Source organism: Rhinoraja longicauda, chromosome 16 (genome assembly GCF_053455715.1).
Source record: "Rhinoraja longicauda isolate Sanriku21f chromosome 16, sRhiLon1.1, whole genome shotgun sequence".
Classification (NCBI taxonomy): Eukaryota; Metazoa; Chordata; class Chondrichthyes; order Rajiformes; family Arhynchobatidae; genus Rhinoraja; species Rhinoraja longicauda.
Genome location: NC_135968.1, coordinates 14,703,458 through 14,728,356, shown reverse-complemented (window position 1 = coordinate 14,728,356; position 24,899 = coordinate 14,703,458). Strand labels below are relative to the sequence as shown.

Genomic DNA, 24,899 nt, shown 5'->3' with positions numbered 1-24,899 from the left:
AGCTTTCTTGCCATTGCACCTGCAATAAATACTACATTTAGTTATGTCATTTGCAAATAAAAGCTAGTGTTTGCCTCACTCGAACTTGGCATCTGAGTCCACAATTAACTTCCACACACTGCTTGTAGTAATGAACCTACCACTGATCTTTTCAATATGGTCATGTTTTCAACTAGAATAACAAATGAAATAGAGGGTGGAATTTAGGGATCATTTTGAGATTAACGAAATTGATGTGTAGCATTTTGCTCTTCAATTCATTTCCCCACCACTCTTTTTGCTTCCACCCCACTCCAGTCTGCTTTTCTCGCTGCCCACACCCCTTTATCCCAACCATTCCTCCCTGCCTAACCACTCACTGGTCTGTGTACAGGATGCTCAGGCTCAAGTGTTGGAGAGTTGAGAACTTAGTAACAATATGAAAACTGCCACATGAACTTGGTAGCACTAGCTCATCAGACCTTAAAAGATCAAACAGTTTGTGCTGAAACTCTGCTCTTTCTCTGTTCAATTACAAATCAACACAGCAGCACCAGACGAGTCATTTAGTGTTAGTTAATTTCTTTCTTTTTAAGCATTAATAAACTCAACTTGCGTGATTTGGGTTAGCAGCATTTAATCGACGGCCCTTAATACAACTAATTCATTTAAATTATTATTGAACTGCACTTTCTCTATAGCTGTTCTCTGCAGACACAAGAAACTGCAGATGCTGGAATCTTGAGCAACTCACGAAAGGCTGGAGGATCTCAATGGGTCAGGTAGCACCTATGGAGGCAATGAACAGAAAATGTTTTGAGTCGGGACCCTGGGGATGTATGTAGATACAGCTGAAGAGGGGAGGGAGTGGGAAGTGGTGATGGGCAGAGTGCAAAGGCTGGAGATGAAAAGGAGATGAAAGATGAGGGAATAAAAGTGATTTATAAAGCCAGAGAGATATAGGTGGAAGCAGAGGAAGAAAGGGTGGGGTGGGAAGAGATAAATGGGAATCATGGACTCCTTGGAGTGTACAAAGGAAATGGAAGGAGCAGGGAGACTAGGATGTCTGGTGAAATCGGTGCGCACCGGGGGTGGTGTTGTTGGAGAAGGGGGAGTGGTATTATTGAAATTGGAGAATTCATTGTTCATACACAAAAGGGTTGTAAGCTATCTGAGCAGAATATGTGGTGCTATTCTGCCAGTTTGTGTTTTTTTTGCCTGCTATATTCTGTATTCTGTTAGCTATCCGAAGGGCAATTGTTTTTTTTAATTTGTTACCCAAAATCTTCAATTTGGGCACAATTAACATTAATCTTGTTAAATACCCAAATTAATAGCTGTACAATTGACTCATTTGGGCAACCTGATATTTATGAATCCATACATTTTCCATTATGGCTTTTTAACTTCAGTTGCGACTGATGTTTTAAATAATTTATTTTCATTCTACTCATTTACTCCTTCCTCCTTTTAGGGACATTGCAGCATTCTTTCATTCGTGATGTGCTAATTACCCAATTCGTACTTCAGCTGTGCCCTTGTTTCCAGGAGACCAGTCTGTAATCAGCTTCAACTTTCCCTTGACTGCCATTGCTATTTTTAATACTTAAGTTTTCTTTTCTGTTTGCTGCCAGTATAAGCTTATGCACACTGCATGACTCCTTTATCATTTTAGATGCTTTGTTTATTTTTATATTCGGGTTGGTTCTCATCTGTGCAACAAACATTAAATTTGCCATGAACCTGATATTTCTGTTTCATTTTAATCTCTATATTTTACACCATCCATGAGATGTTATCTTGTGTAGGAATGAATTGCAGATTCTGATTGCAGGTTCCTTCGCATTTGATGGCAGCACAGTGGCACATCTAGTAGAGCTTCTGCCTCACAGCGAGTTGGGGGGGGGTTGAGGCTAGTTACCTAAAATTGAGAATTCGATGTTGGTACTATTGGGTTGGAAGCCACTAAAGCGGAATATGTGGTGCTGTTCTTCCAGTTTGCATCTGGCCTCACTCGGACAATAGAGGAGGTTCAGGACCTTCTCTTCCCCACCCCAACCCCCAACTCTTACCTGGTCCACTCCCCATATATTCCTTTCTCTGGGTTCAAGGTGCCTAGCCAACAACCTCTCCCTCAATGTCAACAACACAAAGGAGATTGTGATTGACTTTAAGAAACAAAGCAGTACACATACATCGATGGTGCCGAAGTACAGATGGTCGCAAGCTTTAATTTCTTAGGAATAAATGTGACCAGCAATTTGTCCCGGAAAAGCCACATCAAAAGTTGCAATGACCAAAAATGCACGCCAACGTGTCTGCTTCCTTAGAAGGCTTAGGAAGACCGCAAGAAATTGTAGAGAGTTATGGACGTAGCCCAGACCATCACACAAACCAACCTCCCTTCCGTGAACTCGCTCTGCATTTCATACTGCCTCAAATGCTGCCAGAATAATAAAGGACGAGTCTCACCCTCACTCCCTCTTCTCCACTCACGCATTAGGCAAAAGTTATAGGTTTAAAAAAGCTTACCTCCAGATTCAGGGATTCTTCCCAGCTGTTATCTGGCAACTGAACCGTCCTCTCACCAGCTGGAGACTTTCATGACCTTCCATCTACCTCGTTGGAGACATTTGAACTACAGTATATTCAATGGACTTTATCGGACTTTATCTTGGACTAAATGTTATACCCTTTATCCTGTATGTGTACATTGTAGATGGCTTGATTGTTATCATGTGGTGTCTTTTCGATGACTGGATAGCATGCCACAAAAAGCTTTTTACTGTCCCTGTTGCATGTGACAATAATTAACTAAACTAACTTACTGTTAGTCCCCAGCAATGGCCTACATTCCTTGTGCTGGCCAGGGTTTTTTTCATTCTTTCCAAGGATGAGGACCACGCAGGATGGGCAATTAAATTGGTGTTTAATTGCCCATCCTTACTTACTCTTAATGGTGGTGATGAACTGCTTTTTTTAACTGCTGCAGTGCTTGAGGTGTGGGTATACCCACAGTGCTGAGGAGAGGGTTTCAGGATTTGGACTCAGCAGTGGTCAAGGGACATTTTTATATTTCCAAATCAGGATGGTTTATTGCTTGGAAGATACTTTCAGATGGTGGTGATCACATAATCCTTTTAACTAACAGAGGTCCTGGGTTTGAAACGTGCTATCGAAGGAATTTTGTCAAGTTGCTGCAGTGCATCCTGTAGATGATGCAAATTGCTGTTGCAGTAAGTCGGTGGTTGAGTGAATGAATGGTTATAGATGGGATGCCTATTGACAAGTTGTTATGCCCTATTTGGTGTCAAGCTGCTTTAGTGTTGTTGAGGCTGCACTCATCCAGGCAAGTGGCGAATATTTCATTCAGAGAAAGGATCTCCACTCAAAACATTGACTGTCCATTACCCTCCACAGATGCTGCCTGACCCACTGAGTTCCTCCAGCGGGAGGGATATTTCATCACCTTCCTGACTTGACTTTTGCAGATGGCAGACAGGCTTTAAAGAGTTAGGTGAGTTCCCTAGCCTCTGACCTGCTCACGTAGCCATTTTGTGTGTATGGCTACTTCAGTTCAGTTTCTAGGAAATGATTACTACCCCAGGAATTTGGTAGAGAGATTTGGTGATGGTAGTGCCATTAAATGTCAGGGAGTGATAGATGGAGTTTCATCATTGCCTGGTACTTTCTTGGCATAAATGTTGCCTGCCTCCTATCAGCCCAGGCCTGGCTGTTGTCCATGTCTTGCTGCATTTGGTTGTGAACCGCTTAATTACCAAAGTTTAAATGTGCAGAACATTGTTACCAATAAATATCCCAACTTCTGACCTTGCGATTGAAAGAAAGTCATTAATGCAGCAGCTAAAGATGGATGGGCCAAGGACACTACCCCAAGGAACTCCTGCAGAGATGTGCAGATCCAAATTCAGTACTGAGTGACCACATTGCTGCCCCTGACTTGCCCAATGTCAATCCTCATAGGCAGTCCCAGTCAGAGCCAAAGGCACATCTTTGAGGATGGAGATCAATACCAGATTCTCAGCATAGTAGCAGGGAGAGCAGGGCTTTGCATCATGTTCCTAGATTAACAATGTGCAGCCTGAATGGATGTCTTTTATATAATATAGGTGGAGGACTTTACCTGTGAGTATTTTGACTAAAGGGACAAGTGTGCTAAAACAAATCATCATACAGGGGATAGCACTAATCGGGATACCAGTGTTTAGCTAAATGAGATTAGGAGACCGGCAGGTGCAGATACCTTGTTACTCACCAAAGCAGATGAGATGGAACTCTGTATTGTGGCCTGAGATGGTTCTAATATATTCTTTACATCTAGTCTCTTCTACATCTATTCTTAACTGCAAATAACTCAGGCACATTAAATACTTTATTTGTGGAATTACTTGAAATGAGAAATTATTTGAAACAAAGACTATGAAGTTGTAATTCTCTCTTTGTGAAATACAGAAGACACTAAATTTAAAATTTAGTATTATGTTTATGGTAATTCATTATAAAATTAATGTTCCATTTTGAGAGAAAGCAATTGGTTAAATTGTCAATGTTTCTTCTCTAATGTAAGATTTTTTTCTCTTGTTGGTGTAATTGATTTGTGTAAACTTTTAATTTGAATTAACATAAAGATAAACTAATAGATTTCTGAGTGTCTAAAATAAGTAGGAATTATTTTTGTTTCTAATTGTTAATTTGTATTTCTTAATTTATTTCCAGATAGCAGCGAGTATGGAGAAAAATTTAATTCCAAGGCTTTCTAATTCCCCACCTGATATTGAGGCCTTGAGAATCTACATTATTCTTCCAGAATGCCCTCCCATGAATGATGCCAACAATTATGTGACATTAACTATTCCACTGGCAATGGCTATAGTAAAATTGGAAAAAATGCCACTGAAAGTACTTGGTAAATATATTTTCTTAATTATTGGAAACTGAGGAAATAAGTACCTGGGAAAGTATTGTGTAGGAAGGAACTGCAAGTAACTCAGCGGGACAAGCAACATCTCTGGAGAAGAATGGGTGACGTTTCAGGTCGAGACCCTTCAAACTGTGACGTGGGGGGGGGGGGGGAAGGGGCGGGGAGAGATATAGACAGTAATGTAGAGAGATATAGAACAAATGAATGAAAGATTGCAAAAAAAGTAACATAAAGGAAACAGGCCATTGTTAGCTGTTTGCTAGGTGAGAATGAGAAGCTGGTGCAAATTGGGTGGGGGAGAGAGGGAATGCAGAGGTTAGGTGAAGTTAGAGAAATCAATATAGAAACGAGTATTTCCAGCATTTTCCGATTATTATTTGTATGTTGTATTCTTGATTTTTTGTGTGTGTTATTTACACATTCTAATTCAAACATCCTAGAAAATTGGTGGGCTGCACTGGAACCTGCTTTCTTTCAGAAAGTTGTGGAACTTTATAAGGATGCTAGCGTATTTCTTCTGAAATTGGCTGAGGCTGGGATGCCTAGTTCTGAGCAAATTGCATGGAATAATTTTCTAAAATCTGCCCTGGAAGTATTGGCAGTTCTTCATAGAGTAAGTTGAAATTTGCATTCATATATTCATGGTAATGCAAGTTGTGCTTTTTGCCTTTGTCCAACTTTTAGTGGTTACCTGTTACTTTAACTGCAGTGCTCTCAAAACTTCTATTTTTGGGTGTTTCAATTCTGTTCATTCAGGTAAATGAGAGAGCTGGACAAATAATTCAGTATGACAAATTCTACATTCATGAGGTACAAGACTTGATGGACATCAGAAATGATTATGTAAACTGGCTTCAACGTCAAGTGTACGGAGTAGTAAGTGAAAGATTTTTACGTATATTTATAAAGGTTAGAATAATTCTTCACTGCACTGCACTTCATGTAAAGTGGAACTGAAAATTATGATTAATTTTAATTATTCCAATTACTTTTTTTTAAAAATAGGTGCATTGTACTGTATTAGCCTTGCCTCAGATGCAACCATCCATAGTTTTACACCTAAAATGTTGCTACTCTGGGATGTCAGAACCATATCATATTTCACAAAGGTAGTTTAACAAATAGGTGGTTACTATTCAGCCACTGAATATTGCCAAATAAGTAATCCTCAAGTCTTAAAGGACCTGTTCAATTTTCTTTAAATGTACCATTCACAAGTCAGTAAATGACAAATTAGTTTCTATCACAATGCCTTCTGCTATTTCATTGTTCTGAGTAAGTTTATCAAATTTAAGCTGTTTTAAAAACAGATGTGGTCCTGAAATCAAATTGATCAAATTTAACAATCATAATTAATAAACAAGCTATTAAAAAGGCTTGAATAAGCTTTTACAAAAAAAGCAGATTCATGTGTTGTGCCTAAATAATTAATAGAATGGAATACTTTATTGTCACATGTGACAAAGCACAGTGAAATTCTTTGCTTGCATATCCAAGGTATGTAAATAGTTGCCACATAAACGGCGCTGACAAAGTTACAAAGTAACTCAAGATGCAACGATAACACGATAAATGAACAATGAACATTGGAGGACCCGGCATGGGGGGACTGCCATGAGGGTGAAAACAAAGGACAGAGGACAAAGTTACTTTGTAACTTTGTCCTTTGTTTTCACCCTCATGGCAGTCCCCCCATGCCAGGTCCTCCAATGTTCATTTATCGTGTTATCGTTGCATCTTGAGTCATTGACATATAATTCGGAAACAGGCCCTTCAGCCCAACCCGTCCATGCTGACCAAGAAACCCCATCTAAGCTAGTCTCATTTGCCTGCATTTGGTCCATGTCCCACTGAACCTTTCCTAACCATGTACCTGTTCATGTGTCTTTTAAATATTATTGTACCTGCCTCAACTAACTCCTCTGGCATCTCATTACATATACCCACTGAATAATACATTTATCTCTCGGGTTTCCCTTAAATCTTTCCCCTCTCACCATAAATCTATGTCCCCTGGTTCATTGTTCACCTACCCTGGGTGAAAGATTGCATTCACCCAATCAATTCCCCTCATAATTTTATATTCCTCGATAAGATCACCCCTTGGCTTCCTGCGCTCCAAGGAATAAAGTCAATAGACAATAGACAATAGGTGCAGGAGTAGGCCATTCGGTCCTTCGAGCCAGCACCGCCATTCAATGTGATCATGGCTGATCATTCTCAATCAGTACCCCGTTCCTGCTTTCTCCCCATACCCCCTGACTCTGCTATCCTTAAGAGCTCTATCTAGCTCTCTCTTGAATGCATTCAGAGAATTGGCCTCCACTGCCCTCTGAGGCAGAGAATTCCACAGAGTCACAACTCTGACTGAAAAAGTTTTTCCTCATCTCTGTTCTAAATGGCCTACCCCTTATTCTTAAACTGTGGCCCCTGGTTCTGGAGCATGCCCGATATCGCCCTATTGCTCAGGCCCTTGAATCCTGGCAACACCGTTGTAAATGGTCCCATGGTTTATGTTCCATTCCACTGATTTGAATACAATATCCAAGTACTAAAGGAGTGATACATTAGCAAGTCATGTTATCTTTCAGAAAGTTTATTTTGGCAGCTGATTTGTTCTGTTTTGAAGGTAAGTAAATTAGATCTCTTTGGATTCTTGGCCAATGTTTTTATCCTTAAATTAACACAGGTCAGCTTCTGATTCCTGTTTGAGAGAATTAGCTGCCCGCAGTTAGTTGCTGTTTAAAATGTTTCATGTACAGCACCATCTGAAATATCTTTTGGCTCCAGCACAATTTGTTTGAATGTATCAGTAGTTTATAAATATAAAACAAAATCTTCAATTCCTGTAATGCAAGTTTTATTCATTTACATTATTTTAGTTGCCGGATATGCCAATTACAATTTGTACTTATCCATTTGTATTTGATGCTCAAGCAAAAACCACACTGTTGCAGACCGATGCCATCTTACAAATGCAGGCGAGTACATTTTCTGTCAATCATTAAAATCATTGCAATGCATTGAAACAATGTCGTTCCGGAACCGGAAGTGGCTGCGCCTTGCAGCTGCGGCTCACCGGCAGTCTGTCTGTCTTTTTTCTTTCTTGGTCTTGTTAGCGTTTAGATGTATGTAATGACCTATTTTTAGCTGTGTGTATGTGTGGGGGGGGGGTGGGGGAAACCTTTTTTAAAATCTCTTCCTCAACGGAGATGCGACCTTTTTCCATGTCGTATCTCCGTTCGCGCTACGGCCTAACACCGTTGAGTTGGCGGCCTCCAGCTGGGATCGACCTTGAACGCTCCGGTCGCAGGGCCTGGACTTACCATCTCCACCTTCGGAGGCTTCGGCCGCGGGCTCTGTGGACCGCAACATCGGGAGCTCGCAAGTCCCGGCTTTCAGGAGCTCCAGCCGTAGCAGCTTCGACCGCCCCGAATCGTAAGGCTCGATCGACCCGTTCGCAGGACCTTCATCGCCCTGCGTGGCTCGGCCGCGGCACCTTCCATCGCCCGGTGGGGGCTTAGAACCTTCATCGGCCTGCTCGGCTCGGCCCTGGGACCTTCCATCTCTTCCTCAACGGAGATGCAACCTTTTTCCATGTCGTATCTCCGTTCGCGCTACGGCCCAACACCGTTGAGTTGGCGGCCTCCAGCTAGGATCGACCTTGAAGGCTCCGGTCGCAGGGCCTGGACCGGAGGCCCGGGGGTTTCAAAAGTCGGGAGCCTCGATCGCCTCAAAGCAGCACTTTGACTGCCTGACCGTGGGAGAAGACCAGAGGAGGAGATAAGACTTTTCTTTGCCTTCCATCACAGTGAGGGTGTGCCTGGAGGAATCACTGATGGTTGTCTGTGTTAAACTTATGTAATTGTGTGTCTTGTGCTCTTTATTGTTTAAGACTGCATGGTAACGACAATTTCATTCAAATCTATTTTTGAATGACAATAAAAGCAATTTGATTTGATATGTGCAGTTTGGGAAAGGAAAAAGTTGCTGCCATATATGAATGATGTCTCCATTTAATCAGTGCAAGGAACAGCAAATGTTGGAAATTTGGAAAAAACTGAGTGGGAGATAGCAGTTAGCGCCAAGAACAGTATAACCTAAGAATAGGCCCTCCTGTATGTTGAACATGATGTCAAGACAACTCATATGCCTGCACATAATCCATATCCCTCCATTCTCTGCATATCCATGTCCCTATCTACCTTCACCACCATCCCAGGATTCCAGGCACTCACCACCCTCTGTGCACCACAAATTTCCTTTAAACTTTGTCCCTCTCATCTTAAACCTATGCCCACTTGTATTTGTTATTTCCATTCTGGGAAAAAGGTTCTGACTGTCTACCCTATGTATGCCTTTCATAATTTTATATACTTCTATCAACATCCACATTCTTCCTGTAATGGGCGACCAGAACTACATGCAAGTTGTGGCGACAATGCATAGTGATTCTTTGCTACTTTTGACTATGACCTAATTATATTTTTGATTTTGGATATAAATTCTTTGAAAATGATAAAAGAAAGACTGATCACAGTGCAAAAAAAAAGTGACTATCCCAAAATGGAATTTCTTATAGTAGCCAATATGTTGGCATCTTTGAAAGGGCAAGAATTATTTTGAGTTATTATATTTTATTCAGGATGCCTGAAGACAAGGTAAGCTGTCCACAAATATTTGATTTTTCTTACTACTTGATTTTAATACTCAAATTAAATATGGAGGCAAATTGGGAATAGCATTGGCATTTGTCTTACCGTGAAAAAGGATATGTCATCCCAGATGAGACAAAGGTTCACGTGCACCTCCGCGAACCTCGTCATCTGCATCCATTGTGGCCTCCTTTACAAAAGCGAAACAAAGCATAGACTCGGAGATCAATTTGCCGAACACATGCGCTCAGTTCACCAGGACCTACTGGATCTCCTATTTGCTAACCATCTTGACTCTTCTCATTTCCATACTGACCTTTCTATCCTGGGCCTCCTCCATTGCCAGAGTGAAGGCACGTGTAAAGTGGAAGAATAGCACTTCATCTTCGCTTGGTAGCTTACAGCCCCAATTGTATGAACATTGAATTCTCCAATTTTATGTAACTTACCAAACCATCTCCCTTCTTCCCTGTGCCCCATCTGGACTCGCAGCCTTTCCCCTCACTCCCCCGTCTTCCACCAACATTAGCCTGAAGAAGCGTCCAGACTCAAAGACCCACCTATGCATTTTTTCCAGTGATGTGTTACTCCAGCACTTTGTCTTATTTTTTTGTTATAAACTTTGCACTATGTGAAATTAAAATATACTTGAAATGCATTTTACTTTCAGGTGCTTCTACCATCCTGGTCATTATTTATTATTGCATAATTATTTGATTTATTGATTATTGTATAATTTGTGTGTTACTGTGTTAATAGGCCTGTAAAGATACAGCAAGTAAGAATTTTGTTCCATTGCTCGTGCATATGACATTTAAACATTTCTGACTCTTGATTTTCATTTAAATATTCATAGAACAGTACTCCAGCCCACAATGTCGGTGCCACATATTTCTCATCGACCTCAATGTTTTGCATTTCTAAAATACATTTAACATTAAATTATTACTAACTTTTTTCGCATTACAGATGGCAGTTGACCAGGCACACAGACAAAATTTTTCATCGTTTTTCTTGCCTGTGGTTGATGCAGTTAATCCTTGCCTTGTGTTGATTGTACGAAGGGACCATATTGTTGAAGATGCTGTCCAGGTGTTGAGAAAAAGCAAGAATGTTGACTTCAAAAAGCCATTAAAGGTATTTTTTTCAATTATAGTCTGAAAGCATATTGTCTAATTTTACTAATTTTAGATATGACTCTTTGAATTGTATAATTTGAGCAATATGGTAGGAACCTGAAATCAGTCACTTCCATAGTATCCTTTTCCTGTTGAGTCACATTGCAGTTTATTAAATGAAAATAGTCATAACAAGAATGGGCACAATCATTCCCCCAACAACTTATTCTCAACTCCAGCATTCATTAAGATTTGTAGTATTAGGACCAAATTGGCAACATTCATTGGATCATCACTCACCAGAAATTAAACTGGACTAGTCACATATACCATGGCTGCTAGGCACGGGTTGGGTATTCTCTGGCAGGGCCCTCACCATCTAACTTCCAGTATATCTACAGTATCAAAAGTCACCATTCATTTAACTGTATGATCGCAGCTTCCACATCAATGTGTTTCCAATTGCAACACCTGTAACCTGACGGAGTGGCACCCAACAGGTCTGGGAGGTATATGCCCGCCTGTCCCAGAGACCACTCTCACGGCAGCGCTGGCTGTGAGGATTGAGACTGTCGGGTGCCACTCCGTCAAGTTACGGGTGTTGCAATCGGAAACGCACAGCAGGGGTGTAATCGAAGGAGAAAGACCCAGACAACCGGCTACAGGGAGCCAGTACTGGCAAACACAGCCTCTGCTGACACCGCCATCCATGGGAGTGGCATGGGGTGAAGAGGAGCAAGGTTTGTGTGGAATGAGGGTGAGTTTGTGCAGTGCCCGTGTCCGCTCTGGGCGGTGGCACAAATGACATTGCCTGGGGTGGGAGGGAGCTCTGTAACCCGCAATGAAGCACCAAGTGTGGGGACTTTTTAACGTGCAAGAAGGAGCTCTAGACACTGGTTTACACCAAAGATAGATACAAAATGCTGGCGTAACTCAGCAGGACAGGCAGCATCTCTGGAGAGACGGAATGGCTGACGTTTCAGGTCGAGACCCTGTTCGTGCAGCGACTAGACAGCTGCAGAGGTCAGCATCCAGCAGAGCAGTTTGTCTGATCAAAAACTTCATGTTCTTAAGAATAAATATCACCAGCAATTTGTACTGGACCAGCTGCATCGAAGGAATAGCCAAGAAAGCACACCAAAGCCTCTAAGTAGGCACAAGAAGTTTTGGCATATTTCCAACAACCCTCACCAACTTCCACAGATATACTATAGAAAACATTTTATTGGATGTATCACAGCATGGTTTGCAAACACCTCCATCCAAGACCGCAAGAAATTGCAGAAAGTTGTGGACGTAGCCCAGACCATCATGCAAACCAACCTCCCTTTCATTTACTCCATCTTCACTCCAGCCTGCCTTGGCAAAGCCAACAGCATAATCCAGGATCAGTCTCACTCCAATCCAGGATCAGTAGGACACTCCCTCTTCTCCCCTTTTCCATCGTCTAGAGGTGTAGAAATTTGAAAACGCATACCTCCAGATTCAGGGACAGTTTCTTACCAACTCTTATTAGGCAACTGAATCGTCCTCTCAACAGCTAGAGTGCGGTCCTGACCTCTGAACTATCTTTAATCGGAGATAGATGCAGGTGATGTAGTAACTCAGCGGGTCAGGCAGCATCTCTGGAGAAAAAGGATGAGTGACATTTTGGGTCAGAACCCTTCTTCAGACTGAAAATAGAGGGGAGGGAACTGGAGGTAGGAAAAGGCCAGAACAAATCATGGCCAGGAGAATGAACGTTGATTTCTTCAATTTCGGGTAACCCCTGCATTCCCACTCCCTCACCCTCGTCGTCCTACTAGTTCCACTGCATCCCTTCATCACCTCTTCCCAGGCCAACAATGTACCATTATGGGTTCCACCCTTGGTCATATGTTGCTGGCCCTGATGTGTTCTGGCCTTTTCCTACCTCCAGATCCCACCCCTCCACTTTCAGTGTGAAGAAGGGTTCCAACGCAAAATGGCACCCATCCTTTTTCTCCAGAAATGCTGCCTGACCCGCTGACTTCTGCACCTTGTCTCATTTTTGGTATAAACTAACATCTGCAGTTCCTTTCTACATATCTTTAAACAAACATTTAAACAAACGTTTGCACTAAATGATATACCCTTTATCCCGTGTCTGTGCACTGTGGACGGCTTGATTGTAATCATGTATAGTCTTTTCATTGACTGGAGAGCACGCAACTAAAAAAGCTTTTCACTGTACCTCATTACACGTGGCAATAATAAACTAAACTAAGCTGCCCTAATCTCATCAATCACTTTTGTCATCCCATTCAAAAAAACTGAATCAAGTTAGGAAGGCATGAGCTGCCATTCTGTCTGCCCCTTATTAGCCTATTCTCTTCCAAAAGCGACTAAATCCTCTTCTGATGAAATAACTCTGTAATAAGACGATAGTAAATAGTCTGGGTTATTGTAAATAAGACAATTAATTGAGTTATTCTCCACTTTTAAAAAATGATTATTTTAAATAGTTGTTTGCAATCTTTTTCCCTTTGCAAACAATTCTCAATTTATCTTAAATAAAATGTGGTTCCCATAGGTTTGTATTGAATTGATGAACGTCTCTTTTCATTCATAGGTTATTTTTGTTGGAGAAGAAGCTGTAGATGCTGGAGGTGTCCGTAAGGAATTTTTCCTCTTAATTATGAGAGACTTACTGGATCCTAAGTATGGCATGTTTCAATATTATGAGGAGTCTAGGCTCATCTGGTTTTCATTTCAGGTAAGAAAATTGTAATATTCCCTCGTAACTGTTCCTTAAATATCTGTGTACACCGAATGCATTTGAGTCGGCATGAAGCAGCTGACTCAAATGCAAAGATGAGTCTTTAAAAAAGTGAATGCACTGAGATTTCCAGAGGGCATTTGAGAATTTGTTGCATCAAAAGTTATTGCAGAAAATGTAAGCCGATAGTGCAAAAATGAAGACATTGGGGTAAATGGAAGAGTCTGTCTAACAGGAAAAAGGGAGTAACATAAATGAGACATTTTTCTGGTTAGTATGATGAAATAAGTTGTGCGTCAAAAGGATCAGTGCTGGGGTCTCAATTATCTGCAATTTATTGACAAGCCTTAATGAGGCACCAGAGTTGTAGTAGCTACATGTGCTGGTGACACAAAGATAGGAAAGAAATTGTGATGAGCACAAAGCTGTAAAGGAATATTCATGGGTGAATTGAATGGATAATGATCTGCCAAATGGAATATCATGGGCATATGTTAACTTGTCCATTTTGGCAGTAATGTAAAAAGAAGCATATTATCTAAGTGGTGAGAGATTGCAAAGCTCTGAGGGACAGAGAACTCTGCATGTCCTGGTGCATGATTTGCAAAATATCCAGTTACAGTGCCTAATTAGAAAAACTAACAATATTGTTTATTATAAAAGAAATTGAATAACTAGAAATTATGCTTCAATTGTGCAGTCATGAGACCTAGCAGACAACAGAAGCATCAAAAGGGGCCATGCAATGTCTTTGGGAAGTCAAATTACAGAGGTTACTGGGTCCAAGTAAATAGCTCCCATTCAGAGCAAAGCAAGTAGATAGTCGTCAAGAAGGCAATTGGTATGCTTGCCTTCATCGTTCTTATACTTCATAGAGTATAAGAATCAGAACATCATGTTGCAACTTTATCGGACTTTGGTTTGGCCACCTTTTGAGTGTAGTGTACAGTTCTGGTCAACCTCATTATGAGAAAGATGTGGTGGCTTTGGACACGGTATAGGTTTACCAGAATGCTGCCTGGATTAGAGATATTTGCTATAAGGAGGTGATGGACATACTTGGATTGTTTTCTCTGGAGCATTGGAGGCTGAGGGGAGGCCTGAAAGATGTGTATAGAAGAGGGATCGGTTGGGTGTGCAGACAAATCCTTTTTCCCAGGGTGGAATTGTCAAAGACTAGAGGGCATAGCTTTAAGGTGAGTGGGGCAAAATTTAATGGAGATATGTGTGGCAAGTTTATTTACACAGCGTGGTGGGAGCCTGTAATGACCTGCAAGGAGTGGGGATAGAGGCAGACATGATGTGGCATTTAAGAGATTTTTTTATAGGTACATGGAAATGCAGGAAAAAGAGGGATATGGATAGGCAGAGGAAATTAGTGTATCTTTGCATCGTGTTTGGCACGGACATTGTGAGCCAAAGGGCCTGTTCCTGTGCTGTACAGTTCTATGTACGACCATATTTGGAGTACTGTTTCACTATTGGTTAGATATTAAGGTATAGGAAGCATTTCATGGAAAGTTTACATGATTAACACTTGGAATGTGCAGGTTGTCTTCTGAGGGAAGGGTGGACAATCATACTTTGTATCCGCGTGGAGGAAGGAGCAGGGACCTATTGGAAACATACATGATCAAATAGGTTCACCCGATGAGGCCAAATATTTTTCTCTGACTGTCTTTGGAGCTTGCTTTTCATAGGATGGTAGTAGATTCTTGTTAAGCAGAAATGGAAGATTACCACACTAGAAGGGAATGCAGAGCTGATGATTCAGTCAGATCAACCATTGTATTGAATGGCTGATCATGCTTGCGGGGGCCGTGTCCTTCCCCTTGTTTACATCTCATGATATCCGATACTGGTCTTGCAAATTTAATTTTTTGACCTTGCTTCACATTTTGGCTATCCAGTAAAATAGCACTTTTTTTTCTATATCCTATTTTTAAGCATTAACTTTAAATAAAACAATTGAGATTAAAGTCCAACAAATACATTTAGAACAGCAAATAACTTCTGGACACCTGTATAACACTAAGTAACACTACAATAACTAAAGTTATCTGCTGAAAATCAGCTATTTGCTGAACTTTTTTAAAGCTTAATTAAAATTCAATGGCAGCCTCAGTGTTCCATGATTGATTTCATTAATATGAATCATTAATCTGCCATGGTATTTTGTTAGTCACAAGATTGCAAAGGAAATTAAGCTTAGATTGATGTAATCACATTTCTGTTATCTTGTTTAGACCTTTGAAGAAATTGACTTATTTCATTTGATTGGTGTCGTTTGTGGTCTTGCCATCTACAACTTCACAATTGTTGATCTGCATTTTCCATTGGCCTTGTATAAGAAACTCTTAAATCAGAAACCTACTTTAGATGATCTGAAGGAATTGATGCCTATCATTGGCAGGTTAGTTAATGGGATGCTTTTTATTCCTACTTCATGTTCTGCAGAAATATTTCTAATATATAAGAAAATTAAAATGCTGGGCATAGTTCTAAAATCTGTTTCACAATATTACCATGAGCTCTCATGTCATAAACAGGGTGTTAGAATCTCTACAAATGTGTAAATTGTTACCACCTTTATTCCCCATCCTATTAATTTTGCATCAGTTCTGTGTTTCTAACATTTAAAAGACATTTGGGGAGGTACATGGATTGGAAAGGTCCAGAGGGATATGGGCCAAATGGGACTCTCTCCCCATTCTACTCTGGTTCTCTCATACACATCCTTCTTCACCCAATAACACCCAACCCCCTATCATTCTGTTTGTAAAGGTCAGGTATACTTGCAACCATTTCAATAAATGTTAAACCACTGGCTCATGTTGTGCTGTTTCTGGTAATGTGTTCATAATGAATTAGCATTTTAAAGACCAAAAAAATAGCATATCAGGTAAGAGCAAGTAATTTGTTTCCTTATTCACGTGATTTGTTTTATGTAGGAGTATGCAGCAACTACTCGATTACCCAGAAGATGATGTGGAAGACATCTTCTCCCTCAACTTTACAGTAAGTCATTACTAATTTAGGTTACTTTCAAAGCACATTTAAACTTGGTGAAATATCTGTGGGCTTCATAAAGGTAATGGAGAGGAAGTAAGGGTAAGTTTGATAAATGCATTTTGATACGGCCTCAATGTTAATTTCCCATTGATGTAAAATGAAAATAAGAGTTTTCTTCTCTTGTAGAGTAGTGGATAATGTAATGGTTTATGTAAAATATTTATTTTTAAATTGAAGTTCATGTCAGGACAAGGAACAGTACACACAAGAACAGGCAGTTTTCTGCCCCCACCCCTTCCTCACAATGTCCATCCAAATATGATGTCAACATAAATAAATCTTCTCTGCCTGCATGTGATCCATAAACCTCCATTCCCTGCATGTCTATGTATCTGTCCAAAAATATCTTAAATGCCAATACCATATCTGCCTCCACCACAATACCGGACGACAGTGCATTCCAGGCACCCACCACTCTGTTTAAAAAAAAAAACTGTCCTGCACATCTCCTTTAACTTTGCCCCTCTCAGCTTAAAGCTATGGCCTGCAGTCTTTGACATTTCCATCCTGGGGGAAAAGATTCTGTCTGCCTACCCTGTCTATGCCTCTCATAAATGTATATACTCTCAGGTCTCCCCTGAACCTCAGATGTTCCAGAATTTACTTTTGTCTAACCTCTCCTTATAGGGTAATACATTCCAATCCATGTGGCATTCTGGTAAACCTATCTTGCACCCTCCCAAAAGCTTCCACATCCTTCCTACAATGGGACAATCAGAACTGCACACAATACTCCAAATGCAACCTAACCAAAATCCAATAAAGCTGCAACATGGCATCTGACTCATAATTAATGCCCCCCACTATGATGGCAAGTGCAGTCCCACACTAATACTTCATGAATATCCTTCAATCTTGATGCAAGTGACAGGTTGTCAAAATGGAAGGAAATGGAGGACAGACAAATAAATATTAGGAAAAAACAGCGATCTAAAATTTTTCTGAGCACCACAGTCAGAATGAAGGGAGAAAAATCTGGGCCGGGTCAGATATATCCGAGGACACTGGGGAAACTAGAGATGAAATTGCGGGAGCCCTGGCTAAAACTATATGTTCAATCTTCTAAATGTTTAATTTTGAACTAGTCACCTCAGCTGGTTTTGTGGAATTATTTGATCCTTGTATTCAGGGAGGTTGACATTTTGTGAGAGGTGCCTCAATCAGTCTAAAAAATAATATTCCACTTTCTAATTAAGTACTGAAAACAATATTATTTTGTGAATATTTATATATTTATAATCTTGTAAAGGACAAAAGAGCTGAAAAGATGAAATACACCAAAGCTGCAGTAAATGTAATGATAATTATAAGTCTTGATCTCTCCTTACACTATTATATCTTCTATGGTAAATGTTTCTTGACAATGGTTTCTGGCAAAACTCTTGAGTAATGGTTTGGTTTCTTGTGATTTTAATATTTCTTATTTCTCATTTCTTATTTAGATCACAGTAGAAAAGTTTGGTCTTACAGAAATAAAGGATTTGATTCCAGGTGGCAGCAATATTTCTGTCACTAAAGATAACAGGTAGGAAACATTTTCCAAATGCCATGCTGAAAGGTGTTAGTAGAACAGTCATGTTATTCACAAATGATCTATAGATTAAGAAAATGTTTTTAGGTGATATATGGGAATTTTAATGCAAGAGAGTTTGTGGAGTGTCTCTGAGATGGATTCTTAGAACAGCTTGTACTGGAGCCTACTAGGGAGAAGGCAATTCTGGATTTAGTGTTGTGTAATGAACCTGATCTGATAAGGGGACTCGAGGTAAAAGAGCCATTAGGATGCAGTGATCACAATATGATCAGTTTTACTCTACAAATTGAGAGGGAGAAGGGAAAATCGGAAGTGTCAGTATTACAGTATAGCAGAGGGGATTACAGAGGCATGAGGCAGGAGCTGGCCAGAATTGACTGGAAGGAGGCCCTCGCAGGGAAGACGGTGGAACAGCAATGGCAGGAATTCCTGGGAATAATGCAGAAGTTGCAGGATCAATTTATCCCAAAGAGGAGGAAAGATTCCAAGGGGAGTAAGAGACACCCGTGGCTGACAAGGGAAGTCAAGGACAGCATAAAAATAAAAGAGCAGAAGTACAACAAAGCAAAGAAGAGTGGGAAGCCAGAGGATTGGGACTCTTTTAAAGAGCAACAGAAGATGACTAAGAAGGCAATACGGGGAGAAAAGATGAGGTACGAGGGTAAACTAGCCAATAATATAAAGGAGGATAGTAAAAGCTTTTTTAGGTATGTAAAGAGGAATAAAATAGTCAAGGCAAATGTGCGTCCCTTGAAGACAGAAGCGGGGGAATTTATTATGGGAAACAAGGAAATGGCAGATGAGTTGAACCGGTACTTTGGATCTGTCTTCACTAAGGAAGATACAAGCAATCTCCCAGATGTTCTAGTGGGCAGAGATCCTAGGGTGACGGAGGAACTGAAGGAAATCCGCATTAGGCAGGAAATGGTGTTGGGTAGACTGATGGGACTGAAGGCTGATAAATCCCCAGGGCCTGATAGTCTGCATCCCAGAGTACTTAAGGAGGTGGTGCTAGAAATTGTGGACGCATTGGTGATCATTTTCCAATGTTCTATAGATTCAGGATCAGTTCCTGTGGATTGGAGGGTAGCTAATGTTGTCCCACTTTTTAAGAAAGGAGGGAGAGAGAAAACGGGAAATTTTAGACCAATTAGTCTGACATCAGTGGTGGGGAAGATGCTGGTGTCAATTATAAAAGACGAAATTGCAGAACATTTGGATAGTAGTAACAGGATTGTTCCGAGTCAGCATGGATTTATAAAGGGGAAATCATGCTTGACTAATCTTCTGGGATTCTTTGAGGATGTAACCAGGAAAATTGACAGGGGAGAGCCGGTGGATGTGGTGTACCTTGACTTTCAGAAAGCCTTTGACAAGGGATGAAGGGATTAAAAGTACCATTAGCAAATTTGCAGATGATACAAAGCTGGGTGGTAGTGTGAACTGTGAGGAAGATGCTATGAGGTTGCAGGGTGACTTGGACAGGTTGTGTGAGTGGGCGGATGCATGGCAGATGCAGTTTAATGTGGATAAGTGTGAGGTTATCCACTTTGGTGGTAAGAATAGGAAGGCAGAGTATTATCTGAATGGTGTCAAGTTAGGAACAGGGGAAGTACAACAAGATCTGGGTGTCCTAGTGCATCAGTCACTGAAAGGAAGCATGCAGGTACAGCAGGCAGTGAAGAAAGCCAATGGAATGTTGGCCTTCATAACAAGAGGAGTTGAGTATAGGAGCAAAGAGGTCCTTCTACAGTTGTACAGGGCCCTAGTGAGACCACACCTTGAGTACTGTGTGCAGTTTTGCTCTCCAAATTTGAGGAAGGATATTCTTGCTATTGAGGGCGTGCAGCGTAGGTTTAATACGTTAATTCCCGGAATGGCGGGACTATCATATGTTGAAAGACTGGAGCGACTAGACTTGAATACACTGGAATTTAGGAGATCTTATCAAAACGTATAAGATTATTAAGGGGTTGGACACGTTAGAGGTAGGAACATGTTCCCAATGTTGGGGGAGACCAGAACAAGGGGCCACAGTTTAAGAATAAGCGGTAGGCCATTTAGAACTGAGATGAGGAAAAACTTTTTCAGTCAGAGTTGTGAATCTGTGGAATTCTCTGCCTCAAAAGGCAGTGGAGGCCAATTCTCTGAATGCATTCAAGAGAGAGCTGGATAGAGCTCTTAAGGATAGTGGATTCAGGGGGTATGGGGAGAAGGCAGGAACGGGGTACTGATTAAGAATGATCAGCCATGATCACATTGAATGGCGGTGCTGGCTCGAAGGGCCAAATGGCCTCCTCCTGCACCTATTGTCTATTGTCAATCACTGAGCTTTAGTTTAGTTTAGAGATACAGTGAAGAAACAGGCCCTTCTGGCCCACCAAGTCCACACTGACCAACAATTACCCAAGATACAGTAGTTCCATCCTTCACACTAGCGACCATTTACAGAAGTCATTTAGCCTACAAACCTGCCCATCTTTGGATTGTGGTAGGAAACCAGAGCACCTGGAGAAAACCCACACGGTTACGGGGAGATCGTGCAAACTCCATACAGACGAGGTCAGGATCGAACCTGGTCTCTGGCGCTGTAAAGCAACAACTGTGTTCCCCTACACTAACTGTACTCACACTAATATTTAATTCTACCATAGTATGATAGTGATCACCTGTAAAAGGATTAAAAAGACAGCAGAATTCAAGTTCAAAGTTCGGATTCCCGTGTATTCGTTCTATTGAAGCCGCTCTCGATCCCTTCTGTCGCACATAGACTGCTCGACCCTCGAACTGTCGTCTCTCTTCTCCTTGCCGGCCATCTTGTGTCCCGGGGCAATCACCTGCAGGCTACTGTGTGCAGTTTTGGTCTCCAAATTTGAGGAAGGATATTCTTGCTATTGAGGGCGTGCAGGGTAGGTTTACTAGGTTAATTCCCGGAATGGCGGGACTGTCGTATGTTGAAAGACTGGCGCGACTACACTGGAATTTAGGATGAGAGGGGATCTTATCGAAACATATAAGATTATTAAGGGGTTGGACACGTTAGAGGTAGGAAACATGTTCCCAAATGTTGGGGGAGTCCAGAACCAGGGGCCACAGTTTAAGAATAAGGGGTAGGCCATTTAGAACGGAGATGAGGAAAAACCTTTTCAGTCAGAGAGTTGTAAATCTGTGGAATTCTCTGCCTCAGAAGGCAGTGGAGGCCAGTTCTCTGAATGCATTCAAGAGAGAGCTAGATAGAGCTCTTAAGGATAGTGGAATCAGGGGGTATGGGGAGAAGGCAGGAACGGGGTACTGATTGAGAATGATCAGCCATGATCACATTGAATGGTGGTGCTGGCTCGAAGGGCCGAATGGCCTACTCCTACACCTATTGTCTATAATAAAAAAGTGAAAACAGGTGTTTAGAAATTTTTGCAAAGTAATTAAAAAGAAATAACTGAAATATCACATTTACATAAGTATTCAGACTCCTTACTCAGTACTTTGTTGAGGCACCTTTGGCAGCAATTACAGCCTTAAGTCTTCTTGGGTATGACGCTACAAGCTTGACACACCTGTATTTGGGTAATTTTTCCCATTCTTCTCTGCAGATCCTCTCAAGCTCTGTCAGGTTGGATGGGGAGCTTCGATGCATAGCTATTTTCAGGTCCTTCCAGAGATGTTCGATCGGATTCAAGTCCGGGCTCTAGCTGGGCCACTCAAGGACGTTCACAGACTTATCATGAAGCCACTCCTGCGTTGTCTTGGCTGTGTGTTTAGGGTCGTTGTCCTGTTGGAAGATGAACGCCCTGGAGCAGGTTTTCATCAAGGATCTCTCTCTACTTTGCTCTGTTCATCTTTCCCACGATCCTGACTAGTCTCCCAGTTCCTGCTGCTGAAAAATATCCCCACAGCATGATGCTGCCACCACCATGCTTCACCGTAGGTATGGTGCCAGGTTTCCTCCAGACGTGACGCTTGGCATTCAGGTCAAAGAGTTCAATTTTGGTTTCATCAGACCAGAGAATCTTGTCTCTCATGCTCTGAAAGTCCTTTAAGTGCCATTGGGCAAACTCAAAGCAGGCTGTCATGTGCCTTTTACTGAGGAGTAGCTTCCGACTGGCCACTCTACCATAAAGGCCTGATTGGTGGAGTGCTGCAGATATAGTTGTCCTTCTGGAAGCTTCTCCCATCTTCACAGCGGAACTCTGCAGCTCTGTCAGAGTGACCTTCGGGTTCTTGGTCACCTCCCTGACCAAGGCCCTTCTCCCCCGATTGCTCAGTTTGGCCAGGCGGCCAGCTCTATGAGGAGTTCTGGCCGTTCCAAAGTTCTTCCATTTAAGAATGATGGAGGCCACGGTGCTATTTGGGACTTGCAATGCTGCAGAAATTGTTTTATACCCTTCACCAGATCTGTGTCTCGACACAATCCTGTCTCGGAGGTCTACGGACAATTCCTTCGTCTTCATGGCTTGGTTTTTGCTCTGACATGCACTATCAACTGTGGGACCTTATATAGACAGGTGTGTGCCTTTCCAAATCTTGTCCAATCAATTTAATTTACCACTGGTGGACTCCAGTCAAGTTGTGGAAACATCTCACGGACAATCAATGGAAACAGGATGAACCTAAGCTCAATTTTGAGAGGCATAGCAAAGGGTCTGAATACTTATGTATATGTGATATTTCAGTTATTTCTTTTTAATTACTTTGCAAAAATTTCTAAACATCTGTTTTTGCTTTTTTTATTATGGGGTATTGTGTGAAGATTGATAATTAAAATTTGAATTTAATCCATTTTAAAATAAGGCTGTAATGTAACAAAATGTGGAAAAAGTGAAGGGGTCTGAATACTTTCTGAATGCACTGTATTGTGAAAGGTAGAGGACCTAACGTCACCCCCTATGGATCACCACTAGTTAGCAGTAGCCAACCAGTAAAGGTCCCCTCCACTCCCACCCTTTGCCTTCTGACAGTCAGCCAATCTTCTATCCATCGGCTGATAGCTAGTTTAGGTGCTTTGTGTGCGGCACATTATCAAAGGACTTCTGAAAATTCATGTAAACAACATCCACTGACTTTCCTTTGTCTATTCTGCCTGTTACTTCCTCAAAGAATTCCAACAGATTTGTCAGGCAAGAACACTTGAAACAAAACCATGCTGACTTTGACTTATTTTATGTGCTTCGAAGTACCCCAAAACCTCATCCTTAATAATGGACGCTCAAATCTTACCAACCACTGAAATCAGACTGAAGATAGACACACAAAGCTGGAGTAACTCAGCAGGACAGGCAACATCTCTGGAGAGAAGGAATGGGTGACGTTTCGGGGCGAAACCCTTCTTCAGACTTCCTTCAGTCTTCCATTCCTTCTCTCCTGAGATGCTGCCTGTCCCGCTGAGTTACTTCAGCTTTTTGTGTCAATCTTCGGTTTAAACAAGCATCTGCAGTTCCTTCTTACACACTCCACCTGCAATAGACAGGTGGGTCGCTATGAGAAGTATGAAATGGGTAACATAGTTCCTACCGTTTTGCATCACCACTAATGACCACGGTCCTGGTCTCATTCCCACACCTACCCTATTATCCCCACTTAAACTGTACCCATCACTATCACAGGAACAATAAATTAAAATTTGACATTACATGCTGTTTTTCAGTGCTGCTCTTCCACAGTCCAGACTGGGCCAAAGACCCCACTCCTCAGAACTAAAGACATTACTCATGAGGGTCTCTCACTCAGTCTGAGACCTCCTGCTTACCCGATGGGCAGAAGATTAATTTGTCCCGTGAGTGAGGGACTGGTGGTTTGGCATTTGAAAGGTTACATAGTGGCAAATGACTCCCACTCGTCCAACCATCTTCTAATCTGGCATTTGTTGCAGTAAATGATGCTCGGCACTTCTTTGATCTGAAGTTGATTTGTAAAAATTAAGACATAGCGATGCATCGCCATTATTTAGCTCTTAAATTTTAAAGATTTTTAAAAAAAAATATGTGTATATACAGTTTATATTATATCTATATATAATTAAGAAATCCAGTTATGACACTATCTGGCAGCAATACCGCAGGATGCAGCATGATGTCTCTATTTTGAGCTCAAGATTCTGTTCTTCAGGAGCTTTAAAACTTTTTTTAAATGTTAAGTGACTTTATGGCTGTATGTCTTCTTGTGTCAATATTTCCTTGAGTAAATAAGAAATCTTCTTTGTATTTTTCCAGACAAGAATTTGTGGATGCATATGTTGACTATGTGTTCAACAAGTCAATTGCTCCTTTATTTGATGCTTTCTATGAAAGCTTTCACAAAGTGTGTGGAGGGAAAGTACTTCAACTCTTCCAGCCTAATGAATTGCAGGCAATGGTGACTGGGAATACAAATTATGATTGGGAAGAGTGGGAAAAGGTTAGTATGGCCACCACAAGTGAAGAAACAAGTTTTTTTTTCATATTTTATAGCATGGTCGAAGTGAGAAGTAAACATGTTTTACCATGTTACTTTTGTTGAACTTCTAACTTTGACAAATTTGTACAGCCTACCAAATAGCATTGGTACATTGATAGGCACAAAGTATTGGAGTAACTCAGCGGGCCAGGCAGCATCTCCATAGAATAGGATAGTTGAAGTTTTGGGTTGGGATCCTTCAGATTGAAGAAGGGTTCCAACCAGAAACGTTACCTATCCTTTTTCTCTGGAGATGCTGCCTGGCCCGCTGAGTTATACAGGCACTTTGTGTCTATCTTTGGTATAAACCAGCATCATCAGTCTGAAGGGTCTTGACCCGAAACGTCTATTCTTGTTCTCCAGAGAAGCTGTCTGACCCACTGAGTGAGTCCAGTTTTTTGTGTCTATCTTCAGTTTAAACCAGCATCTGCAG

The 24,899-nt window shown here is 41.3% G+C and overlaps 1 protein-coding gene across 3 annotated transcripts in view; it reads left to right on the top strand.

The window, feature by feature from the left end:
• Positions 1-24,899, top strand: part of herc4 (HECT and RLD domain containing E3 ubiquitin protein ligase 4) — a 56,994-nt gene that overhangs the window by 24,793 nt on the left and 7,302 nt on the right. For all 3 annotated transcript variants that reach the window (XM_078413259.1, XM_078413257.1, XM_078413258.1), the window contains 10 exons: positions 4,717-4,906; positions 5,362-5,534; positions 5,678-5,797; positions 7,804-7,902; positions 10,546-10,713; positions 13,285-13,428; positions 15,678-15,844; positions 16,383-16,449; positions 17,946-18,028; positions 24,244-24,427. In XM_078413259.1, the coding sequence (XP_078269385.1) occupies positions 4,717-4,906; positions 5,362-5,534; positions 5,678-5,797; positions 7,804-7,902; positions 10,546-10,713; positions 13,285-13,428; positions 15,678-15,844; positions 16,383-16,449; positions 17,946-18,028; positions 24,244-24,427 (1,395 nt within the window). The remainder of the gene's footprint in view (positions 1-4,716; positions 4,907-5,361; positions 5,535-5,677; positions 5,798-7,803; positions 7,903-10,545; positions 10,714-13,284; positions 13,429-15,677; positions 15,845-16,382; positions 16,450-17,945; positions 18,029-24,243; positions 24,428-24,899) is intronic.